Source organism: Schistocerca serialis, chromosome 1, assembly GCF_023864345.2.
Source record: "Schistocerca serialis cubense isolate TAMUIC-IGC-003099 chromosome 1, iqSchSeri2.2, whole genome shotgun sequence".
NCBI lineage: Eukaryota > Metazoa > Arthropoda > Insecta > Orthoptera > Acrididae > Schistocerca > Schistocerca serialis.
In genome coordinates, this window is record NC_064638.1 from 1,124,627,626 (window position 1) to 1,124,641,391 (window position 13,766).

At 39.1% G+C, this 13,766-nt stretch overlaps 1 protein-coding gene across 2 annotated transcripts in view; it reads left to right on the forward strand.

The window, feature by feature from the left end:
- Nucleotides 1-13,766, forward strand: part of LOC126416942 (U4/U6.U5 tri-snRNP-associated protein 2) — a 67,565-nt gene that overhangs the window by 22,713 nt on the left and 31,086 nt on the right. For both annotated transcript variants that reach the window (XM_050084825.1, XM_050084833.1), the window contains exons 5-7: nt 4,034-4,259; nt 5,100-5,386; nt 6,311-6,439. In XM_050084825.1, coding sequence (XP_049940782.1) covers nt 4,034-4,259; nt 5,100-5,386; nt 6,311-6,439 — 642 coding nt within the window. The remainder of the gene's footprint in view (nt 1-4,033; nt 4,260-5,099; nt 5,387-6,310; nt 6,440-13,766) is intronic.

Sequence of the window (13,766 nt, forward strand, 5' to 3'; positions counted from 1 at the left end):
ATGATTTTTCACACAACCCAAAGAAATTCTGGTCGTATTTAAAGACTGTTAACGGCACCAAAGTTAGTATCCTGTCTCTAGTGAAAGAGGTAGGAACTGAAATAGAGGGTAGCAAAGCAAAACTGAAATGCTTAACTCCCATTTTCTAATGTTCCTTTACAAAGGAAAACCCAGGAGAATGTCTGCAATTTAATCCTCATGCCACTGAAAAGATGGGTGAAATCACTAGTAGTGTCAGTGGTGTCGAGAAATGGCTGAAACTGTTAAATTTGAACAAAGCTCCAGGGCTTTATGTCATCCCTATCAGATTCTAAATTTAATTTGCAGCTGAGTTAGCCCCTCTTCTAACTATAATTGATCATAGTTGCCTCAAACAAAAAACCATGCCCAGTAGTTGGAAGAACTACCCAACTACAAGAAGGGTAGTAGAAGTGATACATAAAACTGACACCCAGTATCTTTGACATTGATTTGTTGTAGAATTTTATAACATATTCTGAGCTCAAACAAAATGAGTTATTTGAACAGAATGACCGTCTCATTCTGCCAACCAGCATGGATTCTGAAAGCACCAATCAAGTGAAACCCAACTTGCACTTTCCTCACATGACATACCGGAAGCTTTAGATCAAGTTAGTCAGGTAGATGTAGTGTTTCTTGATTTCTGAAAAGCATTTGACTCAGCACCACACCTAAGCATATCGTCAAACATTTGATCATATGAGGTACCAAGTGAAATTTGTGACTAGATTGAGGACTTTTTGGCAGGGAGGACACAGAATGTTATCTTGGGTGGAGAGTCATCATCAGAATGTAAAAGTAGTTGTGTGTGTGCCCAAGGGAAGTGTATTGGGACCCTTGTTTTCACTGTGCACATTAATGACCTGCAGACATTGTTAATAGGAATCTCAGACTTTTTGGAGATAATGTAGTTATCTATAATCAAGTACTGTCTGAAAGAAGCTGCAGTCAGATTTCAAATTTGTACAAAGATTGGCACCTTGATTTAAATGTTCAGAAATGTAAAATTGTGCACAATTAAATAAAAAAAAAAACCCACAGTATCCCATGACTATAATGTCGGTGAGTCACAGTTGGAATCAGCCAAGTCACACAAATACCTGGGAGTAAAGTTTTTAGGGATATGAAATGGAATGATCACCTAGGCTCTGTCCTGGGTAAAACAGTTGGTAGATTTTGGTTTGTTATGAGAATACTAGGGAAACACAATCAGCGTACACAGGAGGTTGCTTACAAATCACTCGTGCAACACATTCTAGAATATTGCTCAAGTGTGTGGGACCCACACCAGATACGACTAATGGGGGATGGGGGATACTGAATATATACACATAAGGGCTGCGTGAATGATCACAGGTTTGTTTGACTCAAGGGAGAGAGTTACAGTAAAGCTGAAGCCACTGAACTGGCAGACTCTTGAAAGTAGACTATCTCGAGAAAGTCTACTAACAGACTTTCAAGAACTGGCTTTAAATGATGAGTCTAGGAACATACTACAACCCCGTAATTTTGTCACTCATACAGGGATTGTGAGACAAGATTAGAACAATTACAGCAAGCACAGAGGCATTCAAACAATTATTCTCCCACACTCCACACATGAATGGAACGGGAACAAACCCTAATGAATAGTACAATGGAATGTACCTTTACTGTGCACTTCACAGTTATTTGCTTAGTTATCTAGTTTAACTGAACGAGCAATCTTTCTACTTGTTGTAGTTGTCCTGTGTACTATAGGTATTGTTGTTGCTACATCTGCCTGATGATCACTGATATTTGTTTCAGTGTGGACATCCTCAAAAAAGTCATAGCTATTTGTTGCCATTAGATCTCATATATTTCTGCCATGAGTGGGTTTACAAAGTATCTCTTCTAAATAATTTTCAGATGAAGTATTTAGTATTTTTGTGGACTGTCTTGTCTCATCCCCCCTTACTAAATTGTAATTATCCTATTTGATTATTAGGTGTTTAAAATCTCCTTGAATTATACAGTAAACAGGGACACATATGTGCTAGTGAGCTGAGATTTTCTCTAAAGTTTTCAGTTACATCTGCCCAAACAATTTCATACGCAGTTTCAAGCAATAGAAAGTCCAGGTTGGAATGGCAACATTAGTTTATTATAGGTCGAGGTGAGGATGATTTCAGGAGCAGAGAATTTGTTGTAAGGATAACTGCCATATGGGCACTTCAGAAAAGCTTGTTGTGGAGGGGAGGATCCACATTGCAGCCATTGAAGTCAAACATGTTATGTTCAGTTGCATGTTGTGCCATGGGGTGATCAACTTTTCTCTTGGCCACAGTTTGGTGGTAGCCATTCATTCTCACATCCCCCACCCAAGTTTCTGCTTCATCTGTCCTACCACCTCCTCCCAATTATTGTCTCCTCACTGTCATTGTGTGCGACTCTTTGCCAATGCATCCACAGGTAAATTCCCTTTCTCTGCTTCTCTCCTTTTCCACTCCTTGTTCCCCCACCCTCCTCCCTCCATCACAGCCTCCTGACATTGCACATGCCAGCCTTGTCCTGTTACTATCTAGTCCCTGCCAGGCTATGCTGACTTCTCTCCCACCACCTGTATGCTTCTATTGCTCCACTTCCCCTGCCCCAGTCTGAACTGCTGTTCACAACATGACAGAGTTGCATTTTGACCAGAGCAGCTGGAGATAGCAATCATGTATGTGTGAGATGTGCTTGCTATTGTGAGTATGTGTGTTTTCCTTTATGAAGAAGGCTTTGGCCAAAAGCTCAATGTGTAACAGTCTTTCTGTTGTGCCTGTGTGCAACTCACTGCACTGTCTCTATGCTGAGTAGCAGTCTATCCTTTTCACAAAGTTGTTAATATGCACTTTCAATTTCTGTTTTGGTGAATTTGAGTTCTTATGTATGGTTACGAATACACCACCTCCATGTCCCATTAGCCAATCCACTCGGCATGCACTGATATCCATCCCAAATTTGTGCGAGTATCAGTTTTTGGCTTTAGCTAGTTTTCTGTACCTTGTGAGCTCCGCTGCTTTTATGGAGAGCTTCAAAATGTGACACTTTGTTGTGAATGCTTCTGCAGTTGATCACAAAGATTTTAATACTCTCATCAGTGGTGGGCATTTCTTTCGTGCTTGTGCTACGACTTTATTGTATCGTACAGCTGTGTCATCTGGACAAGATGGAGAGTTACCTAAGGAACCCTTCTGACTGGGTAGTAGCTTTGAAAGTCCATGAGCAAAGGTGGTGTTTCCAACTTTGTCTGCCAGTTGCTGAAATGATAAATACACCAAAATCTCTCACTGGTTGCACCACCTTTCCTCAGTGGTTGTCAGACAAGCTTCTTCAACATTTTGAATGAAGCCCTCTGTTGCTGCCATTTCCCTAATATTATTCAGCATGTGTTCAAACTGATGATGAATAACAGACCAGTACCCCTTTGAACTAGCTTCCATCTGAAAAAGGATACATTAGGTTTCCCAACAGGTGAAGTGATTCTCTCTGGCCAAGTTTCAGTGGACAACAACACATTAAATTTGTTGGTTAGGGATATGGTTGTAATACCCTAACTCTGTGGTCCCTGTCTACCCTGTACCAAGGCACAGATCTACCACTGACACACCACTTACAATTAAGTTGATGGCATGATAAGTTCTGTATTACTCATACAGGAGACAGTATCAGAGGGAGAGGATAGACTCATGTACTTTTTATATCTTTGGTAAGTGTCTCTTGGTAATCCATGCACAGCTGCCAATAGCTTTACAGCAGTTAGGGTGATTTTCAGCTTTGTTTGCTAAATCATATTTACAATTTTTACCAAAAATTTGAATCCACCCTTGTATGTATTGTTCACCATCTTGTACATAAAACACTGTTTTGCATTTTCCTGCAATTAGTAAGTGAGTCATGAATGGATGTTTTTTTCTTTCTTTTTTTTTTAACACATTCATGTAACCACATACATGAGCAGTTATTGTGTATATTAATCTCTACCTGACAATGTGTTATTATCTTTCAGGCATTGTGTCATGTAACGCCACTAAGAAATTATTTTCTACGTGAAATTAATTATGCTCGTATAAAGAGACCACCAGGAGACAGTTCATTCTTACTGGTACAGAGGTTTGGAGAGCTTATGCGAAAGCTGTGGAACCCTCGTAACTTTAAGGCACATGTTTCTCCCCATGAAATGCTTCAAGCTGTTGTCCTGTGGAGTAAAAAGAAATTTCAGTTTATTGAGCAAGGTAAGAGACTATACTGATCTATATCTTGTGAAACTGGGTGAAATGCTTACTTTAGTACAGAACTGAACAGAACAGGCATGTAGCCAACAGTTACAGTGCATTAGGCTTTGTGGTTTTTATTTCATTGTTAATCTCTTGTTCTGTAATTTCATCATATGTAGCTATTTTAGTCCTCAAAGCATGATGTTACCCTTGTAAATCTATTGTCATGATTATTATTACAGATAAATTCAAGTTAAAAATTTTGGCTGTGTTATCCAGCTTATTTGCTACTAATTGCAGCTGAAAATAACCAAGTCATCCACTGATAAAATTTCATCTTTTTTCATTATTCTTCTTTTTTTGTGCATTTTTTCCTGCATCAGCACAGTGTCAATATTGTTGTGAACAGCTTTGGCGTGGCTAATCTAAGGGGTGGTCACATGCCCTTGCTTATCTGCTATTTAAACTGTATTTAAAATAACATTGTTCCCTTCAGAATTGTTTATCAGAGTACATTGTTACTCTTGTGTCTGTGTACATATCACATAATATTGGTGACTTTGGAAAATCTTGTTTTATTCCCTGATTTATTACCTTTTTGTTCTTGCTGCTAATAAGGCAGGCCCAATCTTTTCTGCATATTCTTGTATAAGCTTAATATTATTTTAATCAAATGTTTGGAATGTCCTTCAATTTATGTTATTTCACTTAATTAACTCGTCATCCCACAGAAGATATTTCTTATCAAAAAATGATGTTGTTACAGTGTATCATCAGGTAATGTTATTTCAATTTTATTGTGTTTTCATTATATCTCATAAGATTTATTTATACATGAAAGTTCTGATTTATTTCTAGGTGACCCTATAGACTTCCTGTCCTGGTTTCTAAATGCATTACACTTAGCTCTGAATGGTACAAAGAAACCTGATTCTTCCATTGTGTATCGCTCCTTTCTGGGATCGATGAGAATTTACACCCGCAAGATTCCACCCATAGAGTTGGAAGAGGAGCAGAAGAGTGCTCTATTGCTTACAGATGAATATCAAGAGAAGGTGACAGATTCACCATTTCTTTATCTAACATGTGACCTGCCACCTCCACCTCTGTTCAAAGATGAATTTAGAGAGAACATTATTCCACAGGTATTACGATAAAGCATCAAATGCTTACTTGCTTATTTCCATTGTTTGTTGAAAATGCAGATTTTTTTATACTGCTTGCAAAGTTGATGTTGTATTTTACTCATTGTTAGTATTTTACAATAAAAATAAAGAAAATTTCCATTTAGTAATGAAGCCAGTGTGAGAGTGATGGTTATTTAATTTAAAGAGAATTAATTTCATTGTTCTATTGTAACAAACTTACTGAATGTATAAAGGGTTCCTGGTAAAATAGCTGTGCCATTCATTCTGGAAACTCATTTTACTGAAAACTTCCATCTTGACTAGTAACGTTGCTATATGTGCAACCACATGTTTTTAAACTTTGAACTAACCTGAATACAATATCACAAGTGTTTGATTCACAGATGCCAGCATGATTAATCCAAAGGATGTTCGTGATAATCAAAACTGTTATCCATTTTTTTCCCCTATGACATGATCACTGAAGACACAATTTACATAATTATTGTTGCATAAAATAAAAATTGGCCTTTGCACAGAAAAATAACTTTTTCAAGAATCATTTAAAATTTCAAATTCAATTGTATTTTTTAATTTCCATGTCTTGGGCAGTTGTACTGCAGTCTTTCACTGCCAGAAAACAGTGGAAGAAAATACTTGTATTTTGTTAGTAATGGCAACACTTTTTCATTAGTTATGTCCTCTATCATAACTGCACCCATATCCAGGGTAGCATGGAGACAAGGTTAAACTGGTCTCACTGTCCCTCTGTCTATGTCATGTTTCCACACTTTCAAGATTTTACTTTTATACTGGTTTCAGTGTTCCCTTTCGGTTCTACCAAACAAAAATCTCTCCTAATGAAAATTAAAGTACTAAAATAAGTTCTCAAATATGTTAAAACTTTCTTTCTCTCTCATTTTAAATTTGTTTTTCTTCCAGGTGAACTTGTATACATTGCTCCAGAAATTCAATGCACAAACTGAGAAAGAGTATAAGACATACAAAGAGAATTTTATGAAGAGGTTTGAAATTACTAAGCTGCCACCATACCTCATATTATATATCAAGGTGAGTGTTACATTTTTTTCAGATTTAAATTTTTGTTTGTACAGCAAAATTATTAATTGTGCATGGCATGTTCGAGTGATTAAATCTCCTAATGTGATTCTGATAAATTACTAACCCTGAGAAATACAAATTTCTGATGCTTCTCAGTGTAGCCGCCACAAGAAATGACCATAATAATTGACAAGTTCTGTAATGCCAGTTCAGTGTGCTCCTTTTTTGACTGTAATTTTTTTTCATGGCAACTTATGAAAAAGAATGCACATTCTCCTTTGTCAGTATTTCCTGCCAAATTGTCATTTGTGTAGCTTTAGCATTTATGCCATCCAGCATTTAGACATACAATGATCCATGAGTGATATGAAGTTAACAAGGGCATAAGCCATTAAAAAGTGAGACAGAAGCCACTCCACTCTGAGGTTAAATAGAATTGCGTGTCATGTTTCCACAAGGTGGTGTTGGATGTCGGCTGCATGTCCACATTGCTGTTCACGTGGTGCATCTGGCTGCTGTGTATGGCTGTCTGTGCCCAGGTCCTGATGAACTGGGGGATGGCTGGAAATGAGAATGGAGGAGGATGAGCAAGGTGCAGTATCATTTGGGGACAGAATCAGTTGAAAAGTCATCGAAGGTGGAAGTGAGGAAGAAGGTCCAGGTACGGGAAGAGTGCAAAATCTTGTAGGTGTGTATGGAGGCAGCAGAGGCTGGTCCATCACTCAGTGGCAGAGTTGACTGTGGTGGCGGCTCATCAGCTTGTCTTCTGTCAGCAGTGTGAAGATGCGCTGACCGCACTGGCTGCAGATGACTGCAGGAATCAAATGCTCACAGCAACCAAACATGTGAGCCCAAACTGGAGTCCCAGGCATATAGCACATTGTTGGGGGCCCTGGGAGGCCTTGATGTGGGGAATAGTAGATTCAACACCGAGTGCTAAGAAAGCATGTACGTCCATGTGGGTGTCACCAATATACTTCTTCATTTGCTTCTGAAACTGAAATTGCATCCCAATCAGTTGAGAGTGGGATGGGGATGCGAGAGCACTGTGAATATCATGGTGGACAAAAATCGTGAAAAGTCTGAGAGATGAATTGCAGACTGTTGTCAGTTAACCAGGTTGCAGGACAGACCTTCAGTGTAGAAGGTCTGAGTAAGAGCCCGCACTGTTGTGTCTGCTGTGGTGGAACGACAGTTGACAGCATGTGGAAAGTGGGAGTAGTCATTGATGAAAATAAAGCAATAAGTATCCAAGAAGTGCCCAGCTCCAAACAATGTGACGACGTAGGTCACAGTGAATAACATTGCCGTGGAGAGGCATTGTGCCTAGCATATTTAGAACAAAAAGTGATTAAATGTTCAGTCTCATGGTCAATTCGAAGCCAATAGACATGGCAGCAAGCCAGCATCTTTGTGTACAAGGTATCCTAAATGATCCTGCTGCAGGAAATGAAAAATGTCGTGTCGGAATGCTGACAGAACGACCACCCGGTAATAATGTTTTCTGTGGACAACAAAACGGCACCATCAATGAGCATGGGCCTGTACCTCAACAGAAAATAATTGGAGATGGGATCCGATGCACAAGCTGGAGGTCATTTTGGCCACCCTTGCAGAATATATTGTCACACTTGGCAAAGAACAGGATTGGTGGCAACAGCTTGAGCCACATGAGAACTGGTAATATGGAATCCATCCACTGTCTGTCAAGTTCCTCGTTTAGGTAAACACAAAGTACTTCGTCCGGATTGAAGTAAGGAGTCAGATCCCACCAGTAAAAATGAAAGACCTGTGTTTGAATACTAAGCAATAGTATGGAAAAGGCTCTCATAATTATACGTACCAAGATACAGGGCCTACCGTTGAAGTGTATTTGCTGTTTTATTTGGCAAATGTGCCACAAGACTAAAGAGAGAGACTAACAGCTTGTGAACACTCACCAAATAAAACTTGACATGATATAGAAACACATGAAATGTCTTGATAGCATAAATAATAGCAAGAGCTCCCTTCTCTGTTTGAGAGTAATTCTTCTGTGCATTGTCTTTGTCGCAAAGTCGATGGGCTGTACAGAACCATCAGCATGACATTGAGACAACATGGCCCACACGCCATACTGCAAGACATCCGTTGCACCCCCGCTGATAGGTGGTCAAGCACAGGGTAGAATCCACACCGTCTTTCAATGTCTTGAATGTGTGGTTGCAGTGAGGTGTCCATTCAAATGGTGTACCTTTCTAAAGGTATGAAACCATAGCTGCCTGCAGAATGAACTTACGGTAATATGTGACTTTGCCGTGACTTTGCCTAAGAAAGCTTTTAGCTCCTTGACATTCATATAGGTTGCGGAAGGTATGGAATAGCTGCTTTGTGACTTTGGTTGGCTGAATCCCATTGATGAGAAATAACATCCCTCAAGTGTTCTGTAGAGTATTGGAAGAAATGTGACATACCCAAATTGCACATAATACCTGTGTCACACAATGTCTGAAACAAGAGAGGAAGGTTGTGAAAGTGGTTGTTGCTGGTGGAACTGGTAACGTTAGGTAATTGATACCACAAGGAATTCATTGAGTAAGCTGCTCGAAATAACAATGAAAACTAGTTGGCATGTTTGCAATGCTGAAAATCAATCAGTTGTACCTGTAGAGGCTATACGACATGTTGACAACAAGAAGCTGAAGTGATTCTTCATCAAGTTGCAGCTTCCAACAAATCTAGTTTAGAAAAATATTGTCCATCCACCAGTTTCATCACAAGTTTATCCAAGCGAGGAGTGGAGTATGTATCGACCATGGACTGTGAATTAACTGTGACCTTAAATTCACCGCAAACATGGAGTTTGACCATCAGCTTCTTACTAATGGCAAGTGGTGTAGCCAGTTGATTGTTCAAAATGGGTTCCATGGTGCCTAAAGCTGCCAATCTGTTTAATTCTTCCTTCACTTGAGTGCGAAGTGTGAGCGGTAGGGGACTTGTATGGAAAAAACAGGGTTGTGCTGTAGATTTGAGAGTAATGTGCACTACATAATCAGTAGCCTTGCTGAGTCCTGGCAGCAGATAGGTATAATTTTCCTTGCACAAATCGTTCAGTTTGTGATGGCACAAGATCCAACACTAAATGAACTGAATTGCAGAAATTGTCCAAACCAAACAAATTTTGTGTAAATGGACTTCCAGAAATATTACTGTGTGAACCATTGCTGTAAATGTTATTTCTACAGTAAACTGACAAAGAATAGGAATCTGCTGTGTAGTGTAACTGACAAGACAGCTTGAAGTAGCCATCAGCTGGGGGAATAAAGTTGATACATAAGTATTAGAATGCAGGAATGAAGCTGCTATGCCCAAGTCCACTTGGAGGTGTAGGGAAGTACTGTTAGTATGCACATTGATGAACAGTTTGTTAGGAACAGTTGCAATATCTTCAAGAGCATGAATAACAACATTAATGTCCATAGACTGAGATGGGGGTAGCACAGTGGAAGCTGACTGAGTGTTGCGCACAGTTGCAGTGTGACCTATCTTATGACATAGAAGACACAACACACAATGTTGCAGGTAAGTTGGCTGGTTGTGTTGAATAAAGTGAAGAGGTCAGGAGGGCAGGGGCTTTGTTTGTGTGGAGTGCAGCAGCCAGCTGTGCTACACTGCCACGACTTCCCCCACTGAAGGATTACTATAATGTGTGCCTGTTGCTGTCTGAGTTGAGAGTAGCAGTGTCAGTCGAAGAATCTAATTGACAGCCAGCGACACAAGAAATTTCAAATGCTCACACTATCTTGAGTACTTCTTCTAAAGAGGGATCTTCAAACAGCCACTCCCTTTGGCCAACTTCCTCTTCGGGGGCTGCCCGTATGATAGCGACTCCAACCGAGATTTAGCAGTAACAAAATGGTTGCGACTTAATTCTTGCATTTCCGCAGCCCGAGTACAATAGGACTAATGGGGTGGCTTTCTGCCCTGATAAAACTCCTTTCTTGCAGAGATCACGTGAGTATTCTTGCACTAATAGAAATTCAGCAAACAACACATTGCATCAAACAACAGAGATGGAGGACCCTGAAGGGTGTTAACTTCCCTAACAAGTGATACTTTTATGGTGTGGGAGGGGGGAAGAGATCCATGACAACAAAAAACTTTAATGAACTCAGTGTTCACTACTTTGAAGGCTGTGTGGTGTCATCATAGGCATGTTTCTTATGAGTCCCAGTCTTTGACCACATCATTGTAAGTGGGGAACAGAGTTGGATAGGACGGCAGAGTTTGAGGCATTGTTAACAGACCCCTGAACACTTTGTCTAACTTGGAAGTGTGTTCCTGTAACTGCTGCTGGTTTGCCAGTTGCTGCTGTAGAAAAGCTCTGCAGAGTGGCCTCCAAGAATGCACTTGTTGACATCGCCATGTAATTGCGCGTAACATGTGGAGAATGAACATTACGCATTGCTGTTTTTGCAGTAACACTCTTAACTGGGAACGCCGATAAAAATGAAATCACTTTAATTCTGAAACCATGAACATGTTCAATACATAGCTGGGTTGGAACCAGTTTCACATGCAGTGATCTATTACAGAAAGAGGCAGAAGTCACTCCGCGTCAGAGTTAAATACAATTATTTGTGACATTTCTGCATGGTGGCACTGGTGCACACTGCTCTTGATGCACGGCTGTCAGCACTGTCTAAAAGTGCTGCCTCCTGGCGGCCAAGTGTAGCCGTCATGTGCCAGGATTGGACTGAACAGCATGTGACAGGCTGGCACCTTGCATCCAGCCAAATTTTGATTGATAGCGAGGTGCCAGTGCAATTGACGTGTTAGCTGTGGGTTATAACATCTACCATATTTACCTGATTATAAGATGAGGTTTTTTCCCAAATTCGTCATTCCAAAAATACGGGGTCGTCTTATATTTGCAAATTAAACTATTGCTCTTGAGGTCAGCATTTTTTACCTTGTTTCATAGAGTATATAGGAGTAGTCTTACATTATAGGTGTAGTCTTACATTTAGAGATTTATTTTGAAGAGCTCAGAAGGGCAGGGCTCAGCAAGTGATACTCGCGTTCCAGTAGGTTTGAGATTTCTCCGAATGCCGAAGCACTTGATATAGTATTAAAGTTGCTCGGACAATCGTGCAAAATTGACCTGTGCAGTGCTGCAAGAGATACATGAGAATCTGTGAACTACTGTTTATAAGAACAACAGCCTATTGCTCCGATTAAAATTTGATAATTTTGGGAAACACAAGAAGAAATAGCATTAAATTCTATCATCCTACAAACTTTCATTGTATCTGTACAGGTTTTCAATAAAAGTTCTCATACTTGTATGGATACCATATACGAAAATTAATACTGCTTTTTAAGTAAAGGTAACATTCAGAAACAGAAATGTTGTCCTTAAAAAAAATTAGTTGATTCAGAACCCAAATCAGTATTTTATTTGGTTGTGATGATTTACTAAGTGGAATGCAAATGAGAAATTCGGTCACTGTTCGCATATTAGAATACTGGCTAAAAATGTTACCAGCTCTTAATCAGCTGTAAGACATGATGGTAATATTCAGTTGAAACAAGAAAGAAAATTAATCCATAATAAAATGTCTAACAAAGGAAATTCGACAAATTGAATGAAGTAATTGTTACCACGAGAGTAAATTACAGCGGTAAGATCCGTTATGGGTTTGGCTGAATCCATTTGTAGTCTGAATCGAACTGACTTTAAAACTGGACAAATACTCAACAATAGTATTCATTTCTGCGGGAGACAGCGGAAGTCTAGATAGGGGCCTGTGGCGTACTTAACGTGTTGAAAGGAGATGTGTCAGCTGGTTCTACACAGCCAATGAGAGAGCAGCGTGCAGGCAATATGTGTGGCAGCAAGAGACATTGTAACATTCTCATGACAGTATGGAAGCAAAATCTGATAATATTCAGAAAGGAACAGCTGTGTTCTTAGGTCCCACTGTAAAGACCTCAGAAATAGCAATATATTTGGAAGAAAAGCCAGATATTTGTGATAATGAAGGTATAAATTTCACAGCTCTGCTATTAGATGATGATAATTAAAAATAGTGATACTCCAAACTACAGGGCTAGTAAGCAAAATAGGTAGAAAAGAAAATGGTCCAGAAATTATGTAAACCTTTTTTTGTTTAATTTAATTCTCCTAGTATTATCAAAAAACGGCATATGTTTAGAATGGGCATAATGTTGGAAATTATGTAAACCTTTTTTTTTTTTTTGTTTAATTTAATTCTCCTAGTATTATCAAAATGTAGACAGTCAATAAATGGCATAAGTTTAGAACAGGTATAATGTTAACTTTTTGGCTGATACTTTATTTCAATAAAACAATTTGTAATTTTTATTAGTCAGAATATCTTAGAAATAATTTTTTCGCAAGGAGCCTCTAAAAACGGGGGGGAGGGGGTCATCTTACCTGTTTGTTCAGAGTCATCTTATACTCAGTTAAATATGGTCTCGCTCAGTTACCAATAAATTTCTAAGGTGTTGTACTATATAAGTTGGGGAAATGGATATACTTATAACATTCCTTAAAAACAAACTCCCTTTCTGACTTGTTTAGTCATCTCCTACAAGCATAGCATCAAATACACATTCCCATGTTCACCCAGGTCCAAGGAGAAAAGGAGATGTCATAATTTGAACAAAATTTTTATTTCACAGCATACTATTAATTTGAGGAAATAGAAGGAAAAGTCTGAGAAAAGAAAAGGTCTGGTTATGAGTCACAGTTTTGTATGCAGCTGGAATCTGTCAGGAAGTCTGATTTCAGCACAAACTACAGGCAAATTAAAAGATTCATTCTGGAAATAACACACAGCCTGGGGGGGGGGGGGGGGGGGGGGGGAGCGGGGGGTAATCCTTTCTTTGAGGAGCGTAAATGCAGCAAGGTTTGCAGGAAAGTATGAAAAGAATTTACAAAGTGAGAGACTGAAGTGGGCCTTGAAAGGAGGCATAGATAGCTCAGTTGGCAGAAGAATTCCTTGAAAAAGGCAAAGGTCAGAGAAGAAGGTGCAGTCCAGCATAGAGTTCTAATATGTCAATAATTTAAACACAATGTATACTGCACTGTGTAATGAAAGATCTATTCTGCTCACACAAATTTCTTTTTTCTCGCCTTTCTTATTTTGCCTCTCTACCAAGACACAGTATTTTTTGCCAGCTGGTTTGATAAAAATCTGCCATTTTGCTTTAGCAATCCTTCATGTAATGAGTTGGCATTATTCAAGTAACTGTTTTGAGTCTGTTTATACTAAATGTGTATACATTATCTGATCTTTCTTTATCATTGTCTTAACAGCATGTAGGAATA